At 43.8% G+C, this 26036-nt stretch overlaps 1 protein-coding gene across 3 annotated transcripts in view; it reads right to left on the reverse strand.

Annotated features, from left to right (window-relative positions):
* METTL22 (methyltransferase 22, Kin17 lysine) overlaps nt 1-25474 on the reverse strand; it is a 145233-nt gene extending 119759 nt beyond the window's left edge. For 2 of the 3 annotated variants that reach the window (XM_085628339.1, XM_085628337.1), the window contains exons 1-2: nt 25338-25474; nt 6810-6976 (exon numbers count right to left, since the gene is read on the reverse strand). In XM_085628339.1, the coding sequence (XP_085484465.1) occupies nt 6810-6942 (133 nt within the window). In that variant the 5' untranslated portion in view covers nt 6943-6976; nt 25338-25474. Of the gene's footprint in view, nt 1-6809; nt 6977-24418; nt 24488-25337 lie in introns of those variants that run through there. The other variant, XM_085628338.1, reaches the window with a different exon arrangement.
* Between the last annotated feature and the right edge of the window lie 562 nt (nt 25475-26036).

The raw sequence follows: 26036 nt of genomic DNA on the forward strand, positions 1-26036 counted from the left end.
TGACGCACGTCTGACGGGCCCCACGCGTGTCATGGTACGAGTGTGGCACGCGGCTAATGTGGCGATGGGGTGGAAAGGTCGTTTGACCCGGGCGTCGCCACTATACGCATCTGAGCAGTTGGGCTCCCTGTGGACCTCGAAGGGCTTTGAAAAGTGGGACATGATAGGCATCAGCAGGGTGGGTGATCTCTGGACTAGGGGGGGATTCAAAACGTTCGAGATGCTACGGACAGAATTACAGTTGCAGGACAGGGAGTACTTTCGGTATATGCAGATCCATCATGCGCTATGCTCCGTATTCCCGGACGTTGCCTCCATCCCGGAGTATTCCCCTCTGGAGGATAGAGTGCTAGATGGACATGTACCGGACAGCACGATTTCATTGATCTATAAAAAACTTATCAATGACCGCTCGGGACTGCTGACTAACCTTCGTGAGGCATGGGTGGCCGATGGATTGGAGCTGGATGACGAGGACTGGGTATCGGCGGTGGCCTCCCCGAAAGAGGTGGCCATACCGGCCCGCCTTCGCTTCGTCCAGCTCAAGGTACTCCATAGGGTCTATGTCACGGGGCCAAGGCTACTGCGTATGGGATATGCTGTAGACGGGTTGTGTAAGCGTGGGTGTGGTTCTTTGGGGACCTTTTTCCATATTTTGTGGGAATGCCCGGAGGTGGAGCGATCCTGGCGTGGTGTGCATGAGGTCCTGCGGGTGGTTACGCGTGTGTCGCTGCTGCCCGAAGCGAGGAGATGCCTGTTGAATGTGTGGGAGCCAACCGACTACTCGGTGCCGCAGACGCGGTGGGTGACTCTGGGATATATGGTGGCCAAACGCGACATTGCTCAACTGTGGGGTTCCCAGAGGTCGCCGACTGTCTCGGCATGGAAGGATAACATGGATTGGTGCATGTTTCGGGAAAAGGTGGTGTATGTTGCGAGAGGTAAGCCTGGGACATGGGTGAACGTATGGGGCCCCTGGAATGCCTACCGCGGGGGAATCTGTACCCCACCGTTATTGCCCGATCCGTCACCGGCCCCATCCCCTTAGCCAGTTTATCTCCCCGGTCCCGGGCACTGAGTCCACCTAATCCCAGTCTTGACCTTTTTCCCCCCCTTGCTACTCCTATGGATTGGTAGGGTCCCCCCCGCTAGGGGAGCACATGCTGCTGTTTCCGATTGTGGGTTGCCTTGTGGATTTGTTCTTTTGTTGTTATTTATATTAAAATGAAACCGTTATGTGTGCCCGGATGGTGTGGCTACCACCGCTTCTAACTCCTGTGCATTTCCCTTTGCCGCGGCATGCGCGCTATTGTTTGTATCACATGCTCCTCTTGCTTGCTAGCGGCCGGCCTGAAGGTTGTAGGCCCATCTCTGTATATTTTTTGAATTTTGTAATAAACGGTTTAAAAAAAAAAAAAAAAAAAAAAGACTGCAGGTGTTACTGGCATCTCCAATCGTGGACACAAGAAAAGCAGCATTCACATACATGATGTATTATACAACTGGCAAGGCATTTGTTTTATGCCATGTATGGCATGCCAATCACCACTGCGGTTGCTGAAATGCTTGCCTAACAACACATGACTGCCTTTGCTTCTGTGGTAAGCAAGTTTAAAGCAAACACACTCCTGGACACTGGCTCTGATGCAGAATGGGAACATTCCAGGCTATGTTAAAGCCAACTTTCAATTCTAATAAGGATGTGGAGTCGAGGATTAGACAACAAAGATGGAAAACATTTAAGATTTGTTCCATTAATAGAAATGTTAGTAAGAGTACAAAGGTGTAATGTCACTTGTGGTTGACAAGAATTTGTTAAGCATGTTTTTTTCCACGTTGATAATTAGTGTGGAGAAAGAGAGATGTTCTGAAGTGCAGCTGGGTGGACTGATGTTGTGGTTTTGCCTTTGCAGATCTAGAGTCAAAGCAGGGATAATGAAGGGAGGCTAGTTTTGTTAAGGAACACTCAATGGAGAATAACACTTTGATGAGAAGAGCAAAGAAAGGTGTCGGATTGGTGTTGACAGAGGGACTAACAGGATGTGGAATGACTCGTATGAACTCAGTGGGTCACATGATTGTAGTATCTTTTCCAAGGGCCTCTGTGAAATGCAGTTTCATCTTATGTTAGGTTATATAAAGAATACTCCCTGCCTCCTTTTCCATATTAGAATTGAAACTGTGGTTCACAGTAGCTAGGTAAATTCATCTTACACATATAAGCTGGGAGAAAAGTTGTCTGGGGTGTGACAGAAGGAAGAAAAATCATCAATCTCATGATGTGCCTGATCAGATGAATCATAAAAGGGGCGATATTATAAACAACAGCAATTCCAAAGTGATCCTTAAAATAGATTAAACAAAATAAAACAACACCAAACTGAACCATATCAAAACTCAGACAGGGAGTGTAACAGTAAAATTGCGGTACCATATTTAGGTTTGCATCTGACAATGCATCTGCCAAAGAGTACCAGTATCTTTAACATACATAAGAGTGAGCTTTTGATCCACCACTTTCAACAATTTGCTTTTTTGACCAGCCTTTTTCAGCCTTTAACTTGAGACTTTGTCCATCACACCTAATTTCTGCCTTGAGTTTTCCTTCCTCTCTCACTTAATACAACTAGTTGTAAGGGAGTGCCTTCACCGCCAATGGACAGCATGCCTGAAATGCATAACGCGCTATTTTACAACTACAGGCCTTACAGTCTTCTACTCAATGCCTGTCCCCATTTCCAGTCTTGTGTCCACTCCTGCTTACTTCCTTCTAACTCTCTACTGTGTGCTGTGTGTCACTCTTCATTCCTACTCCTCTCTTTCTTATTTCAGGAGTATAAAAGAAGGCCAGCAGGCCTCAGACTTACAAAAGTGCATGCATGACAGTGTTGCCACTATCTTTCATAATCCGAATGATAGTATATATAGTTTCTTTGTCGGATCAAGGGCAGTGTTGAACTCAAGAACTGTTGAGGTAATGTGCCCCAGCAATTAAAAATCATTAGGCAATCGGAGGTATAATCCAGTGTTTTTCAACCACTGTTCCGCGGCACACTAGTGAGCCGCGAGATGTTGCCTGGTGTGCCGTGGGAAAACGTGGGAAAAATTGAAACATTCGAAAGATTTTTTTTTAAAAAGTCAAATTTTCTCCCACTAGGCCGGGCCGCGGGCGCCGGACTGTATGCTGGGTATGGGGGGGTGGGGTTTTTGATTGGCGCTCCTCAGGGGGACACCCTCCACTTTTCTGATGTCCGGGCTGTGATTGGTCCAGACTCCAGCCTGGACCTATCACAGAGCAGTATCTTCCGACTTCCTTCCCGCCCGAGCGCAGTGTGCGCAGCAGCGGAGAGAAGAAGACGTTGCGACTCGAGTCACCAGGACTCCCAGGAGGACCGGAGCAGGAGGAGACGGACGGAGACCAGGACTCGGCGGGAGTCGGCACTGCAGAGAGACCGCATCCGGATCCAGACCAGGCCGCAGGTGCAGCGTGAGGTGAGTCTCACTCATTTGCACCCTCATTGTATTTGGGTTTCATGCCTTTCACCCTGACTCAGTCCTCGGATAGGACAAGGCAGTAAATGAAAAACTTAAATCAATAATTAAATAAATAGATACATACATGGTGCTTATATTTTTTACCAATCTCTTGTTAGAATTTCACGTTCTGGAAGTTTCTCAGCCTGCTCCCCCTCAGGAGTTGAGTAAAAGCTCATCACGGAGTGGACCTCTGCTGGTATGTGTCACTGCTCTGGGAGGTGCACTGAATGGCAGCGGGTTTGATTTAGTGCAGGCAACATTCCAAAGCCGTTGTGCTTTGAAGGGTCGTTTTCAGGTGCAGTTGCTACGTCGAGCCGAGGCAGTACCTGGAGGGTTCGTATATGTGTCCTTGATGTCACAGAACTGGCACTTTCGAGTGCTGTGAACTCTGCTGAACGCGAGACCTCTTACTCTTTGGTGGGAGTCCCATACCTTGGTGCAGAGCCTCATTTATTTGGTACATGGTTGGACCCATGCAAAGGTTTCCATTGCACACGCTTCTTGGAGAGCAGTTTTGGTGTGGCCATGCTCATGGGTCCATGATTAACGGTTGTTTTTTAACGTTAGTTTATTTATGTTATTTGAAAGGTTTTTTATAGAGCTGGCTAGACCCGTGGGCATCAGAGCGCTTTACAAGAGCAGACACAGAACAAGAGATAACACATTTGCTCTGGGCAAAGCACAGACAGTCAATAACACAATTGAATTAGAAATAAAAAGGGCCATTGGAAAGAAAATGTACATGCGAGGAGGGAATAAGGGTAGGACAAGAGGAGAGAATAAGGTAAAGCAATTTTACAAATGTAATACAATTTTTTATTTTTTTTAAACACCCAGGTTGCGCTCAACCAGTTCAGTAATGTCGGGGGCCAAAAAAAAAATCTTGTGCAGAGTAACGTGGAATGCAACGCTTAGGAATATAAGAGGAGGGGTGCAATGTTAAGGAGTAGAAGAGAGAAACATAGGAGAAGAGATCGAGTTAAATTTTTTAACATCTTCTAATGGTGGTGTGCCTCGTGATTTTTTTCATGAAACAAGTGTGCCTTTGCCCAAAAAAGGTTGAAAAACACTGGTATAATCAGTAAACTTGGAGTTGTTCTTGGGAATGTGCAGGGATAGATTCATGCCACTGGATGAGGCAGATGCTGATTCTTATGACCTCATGAAGAAAACCCTGATTGAAGGCTTTGGAGTCACCACTGAGGAGTACAGAATTAAGTTCAGGGAGACTCACAAAACCCAGAGTCAGTCCTGGGCAGAATTTGTTGACTTTGCAGTCAAAAAACTAGGTGGCTGGTTAAAAGGCAGTAAGGGGCAAGATAATGAAGGGCTTTACAATCTGTTGAGGAAAGAGCCCTTTTTAAGTAACTGTCCATCAGAAAAACTGCATCAGTACCTAGCGATGGGGAAGATGGCTGACCACTGGTTCAAAACAAGGATAGTGGCTCCCATCGAACCTATTGGGAGGAGGGACTCCTGTATTCTACCTTTCTGAGGCAAATGTTCTGATAAAAAAACTGTACCGAGAGATCTCATATCTTTTGCTTTGAAAAAAACACACACAAAAGAAACACATCGCAAAGCTGCTGTAACATGATTGGACTGACTCAACAAATATGAGCTGTGTTTCTTTACCATAGGCTGTGTTTACAATACTTTTTTCAATACAATGGTTTAAACACACTGAAATGCTTCAAATTAGAAAGCACTTGGTAAAGAAAAGCGGCTCTGAGATCTGCTTTTTCTGTCCGCCAATGGCCTGTTGCAATAAGGCTCTGAAAGTCATGCCTGCACCTCATTTCACTCTCTTTTGGATGGTGTCACATTCTTTGAACTAACCACCCTCCAAACCAGACACATGCCCCCGATTCAATGGACTCAGGCAAATGTTCCTGACTCTCCCAAATAAAATTTAATTTTCTTTGATTTCAATGAGATAATCAATTCTCCAGAATCCCTGAATCTCACCTTCCTTGGAGACTCAAAAGATTGAGAGACATGCATCATGCTTAACTTTTAAATTGTCTACTTGTTTTGGTGCAGTTACTGTGTCTGTTTGCATTAGTCATTTTGCAATAGGTTAAAAAACTTCACAATACCGAAAGAAATCACTGAAGTTTCTGTTTTCTGTTTATATTACAAAGATAAAAAACGTAGGCTTTTGCAGATCGTCTCCCTTTTTTAAAGCCTTGCAGTAATTGACAAAAGCCTCAGTTGTTCCCTCCCCAATACCTTTCCGAGCCTAAAGTTTTAAATGAGGGGGTCTACACTAAAACTTTTGTTTCAAGGTGGGCTTCAAAGCAGACTGTTTGAAGACCTCAGCAATCACGTATGCTGCATTAAATGCCAGAAGCCAGACTGTGTAAGCGTAAATGAAATTCTGGGTGTCAATATTTGTTCATAGCTGGGTAATAGTATTACTCTCTAAGAATGTTGATTCAGGTGAGATGATTGTGAAAGGGCTTTATTTGCAGGCAATGTTTGGGGTAAGGTTGGTTTGCCTGAAAAAGGTGTTTTTGTTGTCTGCGTGAAGCCACTAATGACACTTCTATCTCAGAAGACCTGATTCTTTGGCGCACACTTGGTTGGACTACAACTCCTTCCCAGCTTGCCTGCTCACTTTACTTAACATCTTTTCCACTGTAAACATAGGGCATTTCTACTCACAAAAGTGCAAACCTGCACTCCTTGAATGAAATAATGGACAATCATATCCTTGATTTCTAATGTGCATGTTGTCCCAATTGCCTTTGTTCACTTCCTCATTATAACCAAATGGAGAGGAAAAAGTGGCTGTTACAGTCCAAGTTAGTAGAAGGAAACTTTTGCAACAGTGATAAAAAAAATAATATGGCATACGCCCTGTATTTATGTGCTGGCTTGCCTGGGGAAATCAAGCAAAAAGAAAGAGCTTTAAAGACCAGCATGATTTTGTTTACCTCCTTATACTTACCTCCAGTGACTTGCTTTGCTCCTCCAATCAAACCCAATGCCCCTCACCTCTCATTTTGAGCTGCTCTCCATCAACCTATTCACGTTTTTTAAATCACAATCTTGTAAAACACACTGATGCCCACAGGACTGGTGATCGCTAAATAAAGCAATCATTTTAAATACAAACTGAAATGGTGGAATATGCATTACATTTGAAATTCAGTACATTTCAGTTTCACAATAGGGTCACAACATTCAAAATTAAACGAAAGCATCTTGTTTGGGAGACACAAAGAGCATATTTCTAACCTTTTATTCAAGTAGGCTTTTAACTTTACCTGGCTGCCCAACTGTATTCAATCTCACCATGAGATGCCTTGTGTTAGGAATATGTAAGTGGACATCAGACAGCACTGTGTCACTTCGGAAAGTGATTTCATCCATTGTCGATTCTTTGTTTATCTCCACCATGGTAAACTGATTTCCCTTTTTGATGTATTGACTTCTGAAAAAAACATAAGGCAACTTTATTGATAAAAGTAATGTGTTGGTTATCGTTAAAACACATCATAATTACCTTCAGACCACTAACAATGCCTTACGCTGCTGTACAAAGCAATGTTCAACCATGTGTGTTGCGCATACTGGTGGTCTCAAACCACCAATGACCATTTGTGAAAAGTACTGAAAAAAATTGCAAAACACTTACCAAGTACCTTTAAAGTTTTTTTAGGAAAGAAATATCAAACATAAGGAAAAGATCAGATACAATTTTAGCTTCAACAATGTTACCATTATCTATATATAAGCAGCAATAACTAAAGACACTACGTTTATAATGGTTAAGCAGGTTCATAGGATCTAACAAACTTTGCTCGACTTCCAACTTTTCCTTAATGTTGATACTTTAAGGAAAAGCATGAATCTTTACCAGCACTTAAACACAGCTTATGTAAATGAGACATCATTGCCCTAAATAGTGCCACAAGACGATCAGCATTTATTGTGCTTTCTGTATGCAATTAGTTGATACATCAATTAAGAGACCCACTGATAGGTGATTCCATTGTAGTGTCATAAGTCAGGTAATATGGTTGCTATCATCCTGGAAAACATGGAAGTATTAGGAAATAGATTTATGGCCTGGATGGCGCAAGCATTCATCATCAGCAGCTGGACTACGGCAATACTCTCTATACTGAAATCAGCAAACTCCTCCTACACAAATTCCGGACCATCCAGAACACCGATGCAAGACTCATACTCGACCTCTCATGCTACACCCACATCACACTGGTTCACAAGAAGCTTCATTGGCTCCTCATTTACAAGCTCAAGCAATTCAAACATATCACGCTCACATACAAAGCTCTTCACAACACAGGACCAGAATATCTGAACAGCCACATACATTTTTACGAACACCTACGCTCTGCCTCACTCTCACTCACACACATTCCCCGCAACAGCAAAAGCAAAATGGGGGTCGCTTATTCTCCTACATCGCACCCAAGATATGAAACGACCACCCTCCACACATCAGAGCCACCTCCTCACTTTTTGAGTTCTGCAAGAAGCTGAAGTACTTGTGGGATAACACACCTACACATCTGCCCAAGCAACTGGATACCCTCTGGGGTGATTAGTGCGCTATGGAAATCAATATAACATAACATGTATGTATAGGAGGAAGGGCATTGCAGCCAGCACTGGTTAGCAGTTTGCGAGTGATATAGTGCTTCCACTGAGACATATGTTGATTTATTTTAATTTACAAAATCCTTTTGTTTTAATAACAGGAATAAACATTGCCAAGTTGATCAAAGTTAATTCAGAAAAAAACAAAGTCTAACATATAGACATTTAATAGTACAGAAATCACAGTCAATATTGCGGAGTATGGGAGTGAATTTAATTTGTACATCTTAATTAAGAGACATGCCACATCCTGCATAAACTGATCTCAGAATCCACACGCAGCAACTATTCACAAACCTGTCGTTCCACAATCATTCAATCAAGTTTCTCTCACATACTGTAACATGGGTATACACCAATCAACCCCTTCTTTCAAGATTCCATGTCAGGATACATGGTGCTGCACCATTCGGGGGATATATCTCTTGAGGTCACAGTCAGGTGCAGAGTAGGTACAAGTAAATTATATCTAGTTAGATCTGTATTACCCTTTACCCCCAATGAAGCTATGCAGGGAGTCAATGGAAATGTTACTCCGAGGACCTGGGCTGATAATGTACATCACTTATGCACCCACAGTCTACCTATACAAGGCACGTCAGGCATGTAAATGGAAAATTAAATTCAGCATGGGTCAAATAATATTCTTCTTTGCAGCTAAGTAAACAGTCCGGTGTTCCAACCACATTACCCAGTTTTGGAGGTGGCAAGCAAGCCTCACTTTTTACCTCCTCTTAGGTCGTCAAGCACAGTACCCATTAACAGGTGCGTTTTCCTCATAACTTTCTCTCTCCAACCTACTGCCGTGGCCACCAACTGAGCAAAATTAATTTCATTAGCAGTCTCATGCAACTTCTCTTCCATATGACAAATGTAGGTAAGTTCTAGCACCAATAGCTGATCCACTTAGCCAGATCAAAAGTTCCTCCAACAGGAATCTCTTGTTTGGAAAAACAACCAAAATACAGCCTCAGATATGGTCTATTCTATTGTATATAAAAGGTATAGTATTTCTTATCACCGCAGAGAAGGATCTTCTTACTGTTACAATGTCATGGCTGCTTCGGTTAGTTCTGTGGTAGCTGAACAAACCATTGCCATCCTGTGTTTAAAAACATATGATTTTATTTCCTCAAATAATTATGTACAGCTTTAAGCATAAGATTCAGTAGCAAAGAGTTTTTGGGAGTGTCTAGCAAATTCATAGAATGGTTTGTTGTCATAAATGATCCAACCCTCCAACGTAATGCCATGCCATGAAATGACGATTCTCCAATTATTATGCAGAGAGAATCTTGATTTCATTAAAGACACACGGAGGCTAGCATTTTGCAAATACTTTTATTTGCTGCCCAAACATGCAGCCCTTTAAAGAATGTTATTACATCACAATAAATAGAACATTAGCAACATGACAAGTAGGCTGTCCTGGCTCCAATCATCCTCTTGGGCTGCGATGACACAGCTAACGAACTTGAAATTCCAGTAAATCCAGTTAGTCTTTAAGATTGTTATCTAAGAGGAAATAAAGAAATTGAATAGTGAAAGGAATAGATACCCAGATAATCACTGTACATTAATGTATAGTAATAATAACACATTAAAGGCGTAAATATTAATCAACCCAAACCTCTCGGGAGAGGAGGATGGGATAATGCTAGCCTCCGTGTGTCTTTAATGAAACCAAGATTCTCTCTGCATAATAATTGGAGAATCATCATTTCATTACAAGACCGGAGGCTATCATTATCCATGTTTAAAGCCATGTAGAGCTACACTGCTAACATGCTCTATTGGTCTCAAGTAAAACTTAGAGAAAGTACTTGCGTTAGACCAGTCTGCTGCTTTAAGTATCTCGGGGAGGGATCCTCCTCCCCAAAACACTTTGCTAGCCATTGCACCTCTGGAAGAATGAGCTCCGAATCTAGACAGGTCCACTCCAGCCTCATGCATGATCGAGCGGATCCATCTTGATAGAGTAGCTGATGAGACAGGTTTAAAAGGTTTGACATATGATAAAAGAAGTTGGTCGGAACCAACAGGTCTGAAAGTAGAAATCTTATTTTCATAGCATTTCATACAATTCACAACACATAGTTTTTCACATTCATGAAAGGTAGGATAGAAGATGGATTCTGACATAGTTTTCGTTCTTTTTCAAATATCGAAATGAACGCCTTCGCAGGAGTAAAATCTGTTAGAAAGTTCTAGTGCTCTAATATCGGATACCCTTCTAAAGGAAATCAGACACAGGAGAGTAGCTAGTTTCATTGATAAATTCTTAAGGGATAGTGAGCTATTGATAGGCCAAGAAATGAAGAGATTCCGCAACAGGAGTGCGCAGCCTTACAGATGGATGAGGCACGGCAGGTGTGGCTGGCGACGCGCAGCAGAGTGTACCAATAGGGGGATAAATCAGGTAAGATGTTGCATGGCTTGTGTCAGGGCACTTTCACGTGCAACCATTACACGGAGGGTAATCCGATTACTGATCCTGCGTCAATTGCTGAAAGTTTTGCCGCATACTTTGCGGACCTTTATGCTCCCAAGGAATGCCTGTCGGCGGATATGGTGGTGAAGTTTATTGTTGATCTGCCCCCCAGGGCGCTATCAGATGAGCTGCGGGACGGGTTGGAGGCCCCGTTGACAGTGGAGGAATTGGGGGCGGCCCTGGGAGAACTTAACCCTGGGAAGGCTCCCGGCCCTAACAGGTTCCCGAGTGAATTTTTCCATCGGTACCAGGCGCAGTTGGCCCAACACTACCGCGCGGTGGTGGAGGAGGCTCGGGATAGCGGTCGCCTCCCACCGGATTGGAGGCATGTAGAGGTGGTGGTATTCCATAAGCCTGGCCGTCCCCCGGAGCACCACACCTCCTACCGTCCCATATCTCTCTTAAATGTGGAAGCTAAAGTCCTGGCGAAGGCCTTGGCCAATCGATTACTGCCGCATATCACATCACTCGTGCATCCGGATCAGGCGGGATTCATGCTTCGGCATAATATTTGAAGGGCGCAGGTGGCGATTGCAGCGATCCAGAGGTTGGGGGAGCCGGCAGCAATACTTTTGGCAGACATGGACAGGGCGTTTGATTCCCTGAGCTGGGTCTATATATTTGCTCTGCTTCCTAGACTCAATTTGGGGTCACGCTTTCTTTCCTATGTGAAACTTCTGTATACGGGGTTGACGGCGACGGTGTGAGTGGCGGGGGCCATCTCCTCTACCTTTGCTATACAGAGGGGAACGCGGCAGGGGTGCCCTCTTTCGCCCTATTTATTTGCCCTCGCCATGGAGCCTCTGGCTGCCTGGGTGTGGGTAAACGCCCAGGTGAGGGGATTCGAGTGGACCACAGGTCTCTCGGATAGAATAGCGTTATACGCAGACGACGTTCTCTTTTTTCTGACGGCAATTGACAGGACGGGGCCACGGCTTCTGCAGATAATGTGTATCTTTGGAGACTCGTCGGGTCTATATATGAATCCCCGCAAATCCACGCTGTGGGTGTTGGGAGGTCGGTTGAAGGTGGGCTCGTGGGCGACCGAGGTCCAGTCGGCGGCAGGCAGCTTGAAATACTTGGGGGTGGTGCTCTTGGATGTACCGGCAGTGGCCTGGGAGCGTAATGTGACGCCGGTATGGGATCGTGTTCGGGCTGACATTCAGATCTGGTCTCGCATGCCACTGACGCTGTTTGGTCGATCAACCATCTTTAAGATGGTCGCGCTCCCCCGACTCCTGTACCAGTTACAGAACCATCCCTATCCGATTCCGCCCAAATGGTTCCGGGTGGTGAATTCTGTATTGGGTCAGTTTCTGTGGGGAGGGGGGATGGTGTGAGTGGCCATACGTACGTGCTTCCTATCTACTTATAGCGGGGTCTAGCTTCTCCACATCTACTCTCGTATTATCAGGCCTCACACCTGTTGGTCCTCATCAAGTGGTGTATGGGGAAAGGGGGGACCCGGCATACGCCCTGGAACGCTATCTCAGGGGGAATCACAGGCTGTACTCGGTGAGGCTGCGGAGTCAGCTGCCACCAGTCACACGAGTGGTGTTCACGGTTTGGAGGCAGGCGCTGCGGCGCATGGGATGGTGGAATGTCCTGACCCAGGAAACTCCTCTGTGGGATAATGGGCGGTTGCCCCAAATGTCGGCCCTTCGGGGGTTTCGGGGGTGGGACACCATCGGCATCTCCACCCTGGGCGATGTCCTGAGGGGCACGACTCTGAAATCTTTTAGGGATCTTCAGGAGGAGTTCCATATGCCACAGGCGCAATTCTATCGTTACCTACAGCTGCGTCATGCGCTGACTCCTAGCCTGCAGGGCTTGGAGTCCATACCCTAGTTCAGTCCGGTTGAGGCGAAAGTTTTTATGGGGGACCTGCATGACAAAAAGATCTTGCGCATCTATAGGTCCCTGGTTATACACTGCTCCCCTACATTACGGAAACTTCGGGGGGACTGGGAGGCAGATGTTGATGTACTGGAGGAGGAGGATTGGACGGAGGCCCTGGCGTTACCGTGGGAGGCGGCCATAGCCATTCGTTTACGCCTTGTCCAGTTCAAATACCTACACAGTGTACTACTCTAGGACACGGTTGTGGCGGGCAGGAATGATTGCCTCTCCAGACTGTCTTCGTTGTGGACAGGCGGAAGGCACATTTATACACACTGTATGGCAATGCGTGGCATTGGACCGCTTCTGGAGGGGAGTCTTTGCCTGTCTTTCAGAGGTGCTCTGGGTGGGAACTTATCCGGGCACCGAAACTGGCGCTGCTGCATGTTATGGAGGGGGTAGGAGGGAATATATACAAACGTCATCTCCTGCTCCTGGGCCTAACTTTGGCAAAACGAGATATTGCCAGGACATGGAAGGCGGTGAGGGCTCCCTCGGTGGCGGCCTGGAAGAATGGTCTAGACTTCTGCATGGGACTGGAACAGCCTATCTTCGTGGCCAGGGGGTGCCCGCGTAAACACTATAGAATATGGAAGAGATGGACGGAGTACAGAGGCCTCTGGCTAGACCCTCCGGTGGTGGAGGAGCCTACGCTGTTGAATTAAGACCGGAGGTGGGCCTATGGGGAGGAGTGGGCAGGAGCAAGGGGGGTTGGGCTCGGGGTGAGACCCGCGGAGTGCTCCTTTGGTGCTGCAGTGGGGGGGGATATGGACTAGTGCGACCTTTGGGGGGGGGAGTGGAGGGAGGTGGGGGTAGGGCAATGTCGTTAAATGTCACTGTGTTGTGCTTGGTTGTTTATGGGGGAGGGGGGAAAAAGTCGGTTGCGGTAAAGTATGCCTTCTGTTTGATTTGGCGGGGGTCTCTGAAGGGCAGAGCTCTGCAACCTATATGCAAATTGACCAATAAAATCTTTTTTTCAAAAAAAAAAGAAATGAAGAGATTAAAAATGAGGTTACCATCCCAAAGGGATTGATAGCGGGCCTTGGGAGGTCTCCTTAAACGCATACCTTTCATAACTCTTTTGATAAGTGAGTTGCTACCAATTGCAAGATTGTTAATAAGAGAATGACCAGAAGAAATAGCTGATCTGTAACAATTGATGGTTCTAAAGGAGAGACCTATATCAAAAAGATAAGCAAGATAATTTGGTTACGTGTTGTAGAGGACACTGAACAGGATCCAGATCCCTTTCCATGCACCAACCAGACCATTTTCTCCAAACGCCTTTGTATCTCTTTCTGGTTCCTTGTGCCCATGAATCTTCCAATAGGCTTCTAGCTTCTCCCGAAAGGACAGGATATCTTCCTGAATTCCTGATATTCTCCAAGCAAGAAGGTTCATCTTCCCCTCTAAGACTAAAGGATGTTCTTCTCCGTCTGGACCCAGGAGTAGGCCTAGGGATGACGGGATCAATCGAGGAAAGTCCACCGCTAACTCCATCACCCCGGCAAACCACACCTGGGATTTCCAAAAAGGAGTTATCAGAATGATTGAGCAAGGTTCGAGTCTGACCTTCCACAATATTCTTTAAATCATTGAGAAGGGGGGAAAGGCGTAAGGTCTGATCCCTTCCCAAGATTGGATAAAGGCATCTACTCCCGAGGCATACGGGTCCGGCCTCCAGCTGAAGTATCTCTCCACTTGGTGAGTCAATCTGCTGGCAAACAGATCTAATTGGATTGGGCCCCAAATCTTTTGTATTAGAGAAATGATTTCTGGATTCAATTACCGGCCGCTCGAATTGTGAAGGAAACGAGAATTCCAATCTGCCCTCAAATTTTGTGATCCGGGGATGAATTCTGCTCTCAAGGTTATCTTTTGATACCAACAAAAATACCATATTCGTTTGGCAATAGCTGATAGATTTTTGGATCTCGCTCCACCAAGACGATTTATATAAGAGACAGCTGAGAAGTTGTCTAAACGGATTAGGGTATTTGAGTTCTTTAGGTGCTCTTTGAAGCTCATTAGAGCATTCAGAGCTGCTAACATTTGTAGAGAATTTATGTGAAGAGATTGTTCTTCTATGGACCATCTCCCTCCTGTCTCTAAGTTGTTTAGGCGAGCACCCCAACCGTGGTTGCTCGCATCTAATTCTAACGTAAAATCTGGAACATTTCCGAAAATAGCTTTCCCGTTCCAGGATTGGAGATTTTTCAGCCACCAGTGAAGATCCTCTCTCGCGTCTTCCGAAAAAGGTAGGGAGTCTTCGTACCAAAGGCCCTTCCTCAGGCCCAGTGCTTTTAATCTTTGTAGACCCTGTAATGAAGAGGACCTGGTGAGATAGCCTGAATAGAGGAGGAAAGGAGTCCTAAAACTCTGGCCAGATCTTTTAATCAGATATGATCTTTGGAAAGGATAAGGGAAACCTGTTTTTTTATTTTGGTAAACTTCTTGAGGGAGAAGGATTAGGTTTGAGTAAATAGTGTTTACATTGAAACCCAGGAATTCTAGTTCTTGTGAGGGGGTCAGAATAGATTTCTCCATGTTTATAATGAAGCCCAGGTCTTGAAGGAGGTCCATAGTAATTTTTAAATGTTTCATCATTTCTAACTTGTCTTGGGACATGATGAGGATATCGTCTAGATAGATTATTGGACGAATCCTTCTTTCTCTGAGGTGGCTGACTACTGGACGTAGGACCTTGGTGAAGCACCAAGGGGCTGATGAAAGTCCGAAGGGAAGACCGTGGAATTGGTAAAGAGTTTCTTTCCAAGTAAAACGAAGGTATTTGCGGTAGTCCTTGTCCATGGGTATGGTAAAATAGGCATCCTTCAGGTCCAATTTTAAAATCCAATCTCTTGTTTGCAAGATGTCCATCAAAAGATGGATACCCTCCATCTTGAAGTGTCTGTATGTTAAAAATTGGTTTAGATATTTGAGGTTTATGACGGGACGCCAACCCTTGTCCTTCTTTTTTACAAGGAAAATAGTACTTAGGAAACTCTTTGATATTTCTGAAAGAGGAATTTTTATAATAGCTCCTTTGTCTAATATTTGGCGAATTTCCGTTTCTATTAATTTTGAGTTCTCCTTGTCTAGAGAAATCTCGTTTGGAATCTTTTTTTGGAAGGGTTCTAGGTAAAAGTCTATCTTGAAGCCACACACAGTTTCTATAACCCATGGATCTTTGGTGATTTTGAACCAATTCCTTACAAAATGTTTCATTCTCCCTGCCACTTGGGAAGGGAAGGAGGGATTCAGACTTAGCTTGGAAATTTTGGTTGGAGAAATTTGATCTTCGACCACAGGTTCTCGAACCCCTTCCTCTCTGGGGGTAGAAGTTTGAGCGTGAGCCTCTGTAAGGGCGAGTCTCTCTTGTCTCATGTGGATAAAATTGGGACCTGAAGTAGCCTCGGCTGACAGCTTGTCCCTTTCTGCCAGCCCTTCCAAAAAGTGGTCGTCCACCAAAGACTCTTCGTATGTTAGATTGGGCTTTACTAAAGGCATTAAAGGTGGCCACGTATTTACCCAACGATTTAACAAAATTATCTCCGAATAACATGCCTTTGGCGTCGCACATGTCTTCTTTAGCGGATAGGTCCGTGAGTTTAGGATTCATTCTAAGGAGGACCACCTTTCTTCGTTTAGAAATTAGATTGGCGTTGGCGTTGCCAATAAGACATATTGCGCGTTGAGCCCATCCTCGTAATATGTCAGAATCTATAGGTGAATTATTAGACCTTGCATGTTCGGTCATGTCCAATATTTTGGATAGAGGTCCCATTACGTCGAGGAGTTTGTCTTGTGCTTGTTTAAGGCATTTTTCAATTCCTTTTCTAGGATCCCTTCCTGATTTGAAAAGGAAGGTGATTAATTCTGGGTCAAGGTTGGGTGTGCTGCAGATCTTATCCTCCGTGGAGGGTCTAGGGCATTCATTTCGCAGTAAATTGCGAGTATTAGTATCAAGAGTTTTTCTCACCCATTGAGATAAGTATTTACCTACGTGCTCCATGGGCCACCATTCAGTGCTGCGTGGGTGACAAATGGTTGTTGGATTAAACATTTCTTCTCCAAGGGGATCTTTAATATTGAGAGAAGTGGTGGAGGGGTGATCTAAATCCTCATCGAGGTCCTCAAGTGTATCTTTAGGATCAAAAATGAATTCGTCCAAGTCCTCGTAGTCTGTGGTTTGATTATAAAAATCATTGTAGTAATCATTTGTCCCGTAAAGGGTACCGCATTCTATAATGCCGCTATGGGCACCCCTTCTCTCAGCCCCAAGGAATTGGGGTCTCTCTATTGTGCAGCTATGAGCACCAAATTCTTTTGTAGCGCGGGGGCTACCAAATCTCATTGCATTGTTAAATGCTTCAGAAATATGTTTCTTTTTTTGTGTAGCCTTGCCCCTTTTTTGAACTCCAGAGGTGGAGTGGGAGTCCCCATCGGAGAGCGAAAAATAGATCTCCTCGGGAGGGGAAGTCCTTTTTCTCTTATAAAGAGCAGCATCTACTGCTTCTCTGATTGAAGATTTTAATTCTACTCCAATAAATCTCTTGAGGTTGTCATCCAATGCTTCCATAGAGGAGTGTTGGGTGACGTTGCCATCAGATTTCATACTTATATAAATATATATATACTTATGATGATAAAAAATTCTCTTAATGATTCAGTACCCAAAGGTATGTAGGGTTAATCAGTTTAAATAAATCAAATCAATTGTTAGATGGCTTATTCAGTGGTAATACCCCAAAGGTATGCAGGGTTAATCGATTTAATTAAATCCAATCAATTTTATATGGCTTACCAACAGACTATTACTTGTTGAGGATGGAGTTTCTCTTGATATTTCAGGAAGCAATTAAATGCCAGCACATTAGAGTAAAATGCCCTTTAAATAATCTCTGAGAGTTTGCTTAAGCTTAGCGAAAAAATAAATATCCACTAGGTGGCAGTCCTTGTTTAGTCTTCTTATCGTCGAGAAAGCTGGTCGGTAAAAGCTTCCGTTATGCTCAGAGAGCGAGCGTAACTATGGAAACCAACCCGACCAGCATTAATGCGGAAGGAGCGCGAGTGTGATCATTGCGTGTTCCTGCGTCTCTAACTTGTCGCTAAGAGACGCAGGGAAAGGGTGAGAACGGCCATGCTTGTCTGGAAATAAACAAATGTCGCGAATGCGCCAACGTGCGAGTATAAATAATTTAATTGACAAGGTGGAAAAAACAAGCTCAGCGCGAGCAAGAGGGGCGTTCATCCGGCAATAAAAATAATTATGGTGAGTGAAAAAACCTCAGCATTAATGCGGAAGCAGCGCGAGTGTGATCATTGCGCGTTTGTGAAAGAAAACAAACCATCATTAATCCCAAAAGGAAACTGACTAAAGGGGGAATCGATCCGCCATAAATTGGCAGAAGTACTGAAAGCAAAGCATAACCCACATATATTTATGCGTACAAGACAAAATATAGGTAAAGAGATAATAATAATATGCCAAATATAGATAAATCTATTCAATTAAAGGCAGATAATAATATTATGCTAAATAGATAAATCTATTCAATCAAAGGCAAACGTGAGTAGAAGTATAAAGATACTTAGCTGTGTCAGGGCAGCGAACAAAAGAGGATGATTGGAGCCAGGACAGCCTACTTGTCATGTTGCTAATGTTCTATTTATTGTGATGTAATAACATTCTTTAAATGGCTGTGTGTTTGGGCAGCAAATAAAAGTATTTGCATAATGATATCCTCCGGTCTTGTAATGAAATAAGAGTGCTTTCTGTTCCTGATACATTACAAAACACATGCTTTTTGGAAATATTCAACTTTTTATTTAATTTTTAGCTACAGAACAGTGAGCAGTGATCGTTTGAGCTTTTATTTAGAGACAGATCTTGCTGATTCACTTGATTAACTGACTACTTTTTCTTTGTGTAACAATACTAAATTTGTGAATAAACCCACAAGGTTAACTTTAGAATCTAACAATCACTGTGAATAAATACCACCCACAAAAATGTCGACATGCAACTAAACTCACTAGAAAGCACTTATAATAAATGTGATAGAGGTGCATTTAGAATAGTTGTAATAAAATGTAAATTAACCACTTTGTATGATAAGATTTCAATGTGGTCAATGTGAATGTATTCTGATAAAAACCATTGTGTAAACACGATAAGTGACTTTGATCCAGATGTTGTGTAATATGCAGAGCTATGTACAACTGTAATGTGAAGTGGAACATCAAAATGATCAATAAAAATATTTTTTTTTTATATAAACAGTGCAGACACCTACTTTGTGTTACAAAAGTGAAGTCTGCGAAACATAGGGTGCCATCATAAAGGGACCTACTCTGTAAAGGCACTCGGTCAAAGTCACTGAAATTGATATGGTTATGATGCACTACAATATCAGTGGCTGAAGTGCCTGAACTAGGTTTCCAATGAAGAATTGTGCATCATCTGCCTGCACGGTTAAACATCATGCTTTCTTAATAAACGGCAGACTTGAACTCCAGTGGCTGCCTATGGCTGTGGCTCATTGAGTAGTTACAAGAGTATGTGGGTTAAGATTCTATTTAGAGGTAGACAAGCCACTCAAAAATAAGTCAGGAAGGATCCAGAAGCCTGGCTGTGGTTCAACACGAGGTCCTCTTGGAACCTGGAGCCCAACCCGAGCCATACTTTCACAGGAGGCACTGTTGCCTAGTTGGCTACAGCTATCGACCATAAAACAGGAAATTCAGGTTCAAATCCCAGGAATCTCCCTGAGCAAATACATTTTTTAAAAGTGCAACAGAGGTCTGTCTGTCTTGTAAAGAGCTCTTATTTCCATGGGTAAGGATAGCACTATCTGAAACAGTCAAAAACAAAATGGGGATTCTGCGTGTCACCCACACACTAATCTCACCCTCCAAGAATTAACAGCATAACATTAATTAGCCTTTGATGTAAAAAATGTATACCAATCTAGTGACTCAATTTCACAATGTGAAACTAGAAAATCTGTACTCAATATCGGCTTCCCCGTTTGACAAATTGTGTGATCCTAGCCAAATACATTATTTCAGCAAAGCACCCCCTTTTTGTTCATTATCATATATGAGAGCACCTTCAAATACGTGAGTGCAGGATGTGCGCTGTACAAAAATCTGTTTTGCATTAGATTTGATAGCCTATAATTTTACATGATCTATAGTAAGAGCCTAGGCCATCTATAAGGTAAACATGGCAATTGACTTGCCTCTTGGTTCACTAATAGAATTGTCAACAAGCCGGGGGCAGGAATGCTTCACAGTGCATGTCTGAAAACTATCGCTTTTCATAAATACTTCTCAATGCAGAGACATATTCTGATGTACCGTGCTGAAATGCTGCTGTGTTAATGAAAGAATTTAACAAAAAAAATGATTTTGAAGACACCGTATCATATTTTAACATGATGTTGGTTGCATGAATTGCATACCAAATATTTTCAAACTTCTGCTTGGCTTGTACAAGCCAGCCCTTGACTCCACAAGCCCAGTTAATTTTTTAGCTTGTCCACCTCTCCCATGCTCACATCAAGTCAGTGGATATGTAGAAAGATGCCTTTTTTAAGTATTGATTGGGATCCCAAATTAAAACGTTCATGCTGTGATGGGTTGTTATATTGGCGAAGAACTGGGTAAGAGTTGCTGCTGTGAACCTGCCAAAGCATCATGTTCACTGTGTTAAAAGAAGAGGTTACATAGTGGCATCCGATATCAAGGTTTGCATACCAACACAGAAAGAGCTGAGCTATGGGACTGGCTTGTGAGTAATAGTCAAAGTATGCGCAAGGTGATCAAAAGATTTGTAATGTTATGTGAATTTGTAGAGCAAGGCTAATCTCCTGTGTGCAGTACTTGAAAAGGAAAAACAGAAGCGGTGGTACTCTGTACCAGAGTACCTGCTCGTTTCTGAGATGTGCCAGTACTCTCCAATTTAAGGTATTACGTTTCTCTTGAGGAGTGCAGATACTCTCCCTCTAAAAAAGAAAGTGTTGGTACTACGTACCCGACAGTACTTGCCAATTTAAAGCACTGCTCGTGAAGGAATCCTGCCATGGAATAGGGCAGGCCTGAGGGGGAGGAGGAGATCATGCCTGTTTTGTCTGGGAAAGCCATATCTTGAAGTTCCTTCAGAAGTCTATGAGGAAGGGAAGTTCTGAGGTGTTTTGAGAGGTTGCTCCAGGTCTTGGCTGCGAGGTATGAGAAGAAGCATCCTCCGCTTCTGGTCTTCTTGATGCAATGGAGGTATGTCTTGCCTGGTACTCAGATCGAAGGTGTCTGGTTGGTTAGAAGAAGTTGAGGAGGTGGTTGAGGTAAGCTGGACCGGTGCTGTGGAGAATTTTGCAGGTGTGGTTGAGTAGCTTGAAATTACATCTTTCCTGGACGGGGAGCCAGTGTAGATTGTGGATGTCTGGAGAGATGTGGTTATTTCGCTGATGTTCAGGATGAGCTAGTTGGCGGCATTCTGGGTGGTTTGAAGTCGGCATAGGACATGAGCTAAGATTCCAAAGTAGAGTGTTTCCGTAATCAAGTTGGCATGTAAATCACACAACAAAAGTCAAATCATATGAGAGAATTTAAAATTCACGAAAAGGTTATTTCGTCAAGTGAATTTCAATTTTTTAAAAGCACATTACTGAATCGAGTAGCATTTACTAAAAACAGATGCTAAGCTAGATTGATTTATGGAGCTAAGAGACGGTGTTCGCCAGACTCTTTTTAGGTCTCGCCTAGGCAGCGCATACGCTGTCTCGAAGAGACATGTAATATCTAGATATGGGCTTCAGATAAACGCCCACCTTTTTCATTGGCTCCTCTTACTGTCCTCGAGAAATGCTGGCTTTTCATTGGTGAATACACTCAGTAGTCCCTCCTTTTGTTCCGCACTGGAGACTGACCCTGCTATATGGATCCTTTCACTATAGGCCATATGTTTTCATATTTAATCTCCTGTGCCTCCCAGTAGAACACCTCTGTCCTTCACAGCTGCTCTTCACTCCCTCTCATGGGCTGCAGCTGCCTTCTCCTCCCTCCCCCGTTAATGAGGTGTGGAGGAAGTTGGAATTTTGTTGTAATCAAATACTTTGTGCATTTAATTTAGTTTAAATAAAATCAGTTTCATCCACTTCCAGCTACAGTAGGTGTCACACGTGCCCTGCCCTCGATACAAACAATGCCAACTACACCACTGTCCGAATGCACAGCCCAAACCAACATCTCTTTGTGACATCGACTTCAGAAACTATGTTTCACAGTTAGATAGAAACCTTGTGTTGCTAGTGTGACTCTGCAACAGTGCCATTTTTAAAGCACAGATCTCCACCGGCCATCGAGGCTGTGGTCTTGTGACGTCCTCTGTGAGGTGGACAAACACATACTGGTTTAGCTCTGCATCAGAGTAGTTTGGCTCTGTTCTGTTTTTTCAGTCGGATGGTGACAAATGGGGAGAGGGTCAGCCTTGGCCGCTGGTCCATGGAGCAGGCCTGGAGACTGCCCAGCCGGGTCCCCAGACGCCACAGCCCGAGGTGGAGGAAGGTGCCTCTGGGGCTTACGCTCACAGCTGGAAATTCCTTAATGCGCCATGCCCTTCATTTATTTTTTGCTACTGGACATCTGAGAGTGTTTAAGAACAATACTCCCACCCACTCCCCTCCCGGGTAGCTGCTTGATGATGGATCACACTGCATAAAAATTGTTTTTTCGGCTGCAAAGGACAGGGAAAGACTATGGTCCACAAATCCTAGCTGCTTTACAACTTTATTATGAAACTGTGCGACTGTGGGTATTTCACGGCACCACCCTGCTTACAAATGCATGATGTGCATGCATGCATTAAGATGTGGTCAGCGCTTTTCTGCTGTCACACTTACCCTGGACTCCAACAACCCTGTTTACTATGGGCCCATTTTACATGACGCTGCAAACATCTCAACTGAGCTTCAGATGACTGCAACGCATCCAAAACGCCTCGGCACGACTGTTCCTTGACGTACCACGCCACAGCCACATCACCCCCCCACCTGAGAAACCTGCACTGGCTCCCCTTCAACAAGAGGATATCCTTCAAGCTCCTCATCAACGCACACAAGGCACTCCACAAGACCGGCCCTGCCTACCTCAACAGTTGTCTCTCCTTCTACATCCCCAACCCCCAGCTACGCTCCGCCGACCTCTCACTAGCCACCGTTCCGCGCATCCGAAGAACTACCACCGGCGGGAGATCCTTCTCCCACCTCACCGCCAAAACATGGAACACCCTCCCACTGAGCCTACGACAGACCCAGGACCTGCTGACCTTCAGGAGAACACTCAAGACCTGGCTGTTTGATCAGTAGCAGCCCCCTCCCCCCCCCCAGCGCCTTGAGACCCTTGCGGGTATGTAGTGCGCTTTACAAATGTTTGATTGATTGATTGCAACTGCGCCTAAGTAACATGAAACCAATTGCATTTTGCGCCATCCCATAACAGGGAGCTCGGGACAGGGAGTCAACGCTCCGTTAGAGGTCACCCTTCGGGTCATTTTATTTTTCTTCAGCGGAACGGTCAGTGCATGTACAATAATAAAGGGTCTCAGTATTCTTGTTTGCTTTATTTTTTAAGGTGTCATACTTTGGAAAACTGTTTGTAAACGTTGTGTTTGTTTTTTGCTTGATAAAGGTTATGGAGATTTATTTTCCGGAAATACTCTAATGCAATACTAAACATGTAAGGAAGGACCTCAAAACATGAAAAAAAACCACCATTGCAGCTGATAGCTTGGCATTCACTTCTTGAAAGTGTATTAAAAAATCTTCATAGCGAAACACAATTGTGTTGAAAATATGTTAAGATGTGGTCAGCGCTTATCTGCTGTCACACTTACCCTGGACTCCAACAACCCTGTTTACTATGGGCCCATTTTACATGACGCTGCAAACATCTCAACTGAGCTTCAGATGAGCAGGGTGGTTCTGCATTCCACAGATATTAACCAGTCCGCCTTGTATTGTGTTCACTGGTTGAAGGCTTGATAATCATTTGTGGTCACCTCTAAGAGCTTTAACTATGGGGTTGTCCTCTTGTGTCACAATGGGTCCCACTGTACTTTATTTTTGAAATCCCTGTTCTGATAATGTTCACATTAAGTAATTACAGTACTTTTGACTAGATGATAACACAACAATCAGTTGTATGCTCCTCAATGCGACAACAATGCTGAGATTGCACATCCCTCATTATTTAGCAATGCTATTTCTTCATTTGAGATTTTCTTTGCCACCTGCCTAATCTCTTACACCTGAAACACAATTTCAGCACTCCAATATCTTTGGGTTCACAGAGTGGAGATATCCTCATAACATTAAGTGCCCTTTTACGATGACTCATCACTGAACTTTTTGCACTTGTTAGAAAATGATTACCAATAAATGTCATTATCATATTAGGAACTAAGCGCTTGGGGCAGCCGGGTCCAGTCACCATCTCTTTCCCTTCCCGTGCATAAGGAGGAGGTTTCGATCATCATGTATTATTTGCCATACCACTGTAAAGGCCACAATGCTCTACGCCATAGCTTAAAAACATTGGCTGTGGCAAAACACTTCTAAAGGTGAGACCTATTGGCTATGCAAATGCTTGTTTTGGGGTGCAAGACCCCACAAGTCAAGAACCAAGCCATAGCCAGAATTGTGGTCCGAGAAGACTCTAGCTCACACTTACAAGCAAAAGTATTAATATGCTTAGCCAGCTCTCGGACACAGCCTGGGGTTTGTTTAATTCTACACAGCGAGCGGCATATCAATTTTGCTAGATTTCCCACAAGGATACCGGACAACAGAGGGTTACCTGATTTGCTCGATTCAGAAAGCTAGATCCAGCACATTCCCTTTCACTTCACTACGAGCAAGAAGCAGACTAACCAAAAAAAAAAGAAGCTCAACTGCCTGAGAAGAAAACCCTAAACAAGCTTGGCCCGCACAACGATGGTAACACAATCTTGATTAGATTGACGAAATATCGAGGTTCCTGGATAGGACGTTTCATGGATTCGGCTCCTTCCACGTTACTTCCGGCAAATGCTTAACTTGCTTGCAGTGGAGCAGAGGGGTCCGTTTCTTGATTGGCAGACCGTAACGGTTATCTGTAAACGGAACTTAAAGGAGTGACACCGACTTGTTCTCAGTTTTGGGATATCAGTCTATTTCCATATGGTAATAACTTTTAGGGAGGAACAGGTGAATTGTCACGCGTAACAGAACAGATATTTTAAATGTACACTGCAGAAACTTTCTTCTCAAATTGCTGTGGTCGAACTTATTGTACATTCCAACGTAGACCACATTTATTGGGGAACATCCACAAATCATTTAGGCAGTCGTTGTAGTATGTGATTCTTCATGGGGTGCCCATTCGTTTTTGCGAGAAATGGGAAACTGAGGGCTCCTTATATTCTTCAGCGGACCTCACAAATATGCTTTTACACTACTGACCTGACGTGAGAGGCATTTATTTGTTCTATTCAAAACACAGTATAACAAAACCTCAAAGTTAAGACTTTTAATCTCGATAAAGTAATAATATCATTTGTACTCATCCCATTATATTATATAACAACCGGCTAATGAAACGCCGTGACCGTGCTACCTGCAACAGTCAGTAAATTTGTATTTCAGGCCATTCAGAATGAAATTGCAGATCTAGAATTTAGCTAATAAAGAAATGTAGCTATGGAAGCGATTGAAAATAGAGTCTCGTGTTCACTTACCCATCTTGTCAATCGACAAAAACAGTTGCCGGGTTCTTTTCTGCACTCCCACAAATAAGTTTAAAACCGGCAGCGTATTGAGCAAGTGAAGGAAACGTTACAACTGCTTTCCGTCCAACAGACACCATACAGTGCACGCTATGCAAGGATACCAAGCACACCATGCACATCTAAAAATAAACAGGCAACAACCATGCACCTGTCCATCCGTTCCCTGGTGATTACGCACATTAGCTGTCGGCTCCTTAATCATTGTACAGTACATATGAACAGTGGTCCCAGTGGATAGTTTCATACACATAATAAATAAACAATATTTTCCAAAGAAAAAACCAAAAAGACGTATTGAACTTAGTGCACAGTGTTATTTAATCGCACTGGGCTCCTAATCATTTATACGTTTGTTAACACAGTGTTAAGAACAGTGCCCCAGGAGGGGAGGGGGAGTGGGGTGGGCATGTAAGCGATTAAGGTGAGGATGAGGGAGTGAATATATATATACAAGTGTAAATCATACAATATATTGATTATACAACAAGGCGGCCTATAAATCAGCCAAATTATTCAAACAGTGTCCTAATTCACTAGAAGCCATATTCAAATATCAAAAACACAGTGATCCATCGCTGTTGTTAAGACTGGCTATTGTATCAAATATCGACGTTTTGACTCCTATAGGACAGACGAGCGAAGGAATCA

Source organism: Triturus cristatus, chromosome 10 (genome assembly GCF_964204655.1).
Source record: "Triturus cristatus chromosome 10, aTriCri1.1, whole genome shotgun sequence".
NCBI classification, from domain to species: domain Eukaryota; kingdom Metazoa; phylum Chordata; class Amphibia; order Caudata; family Salamandridae; genus Triturus; species Triturus cristatus.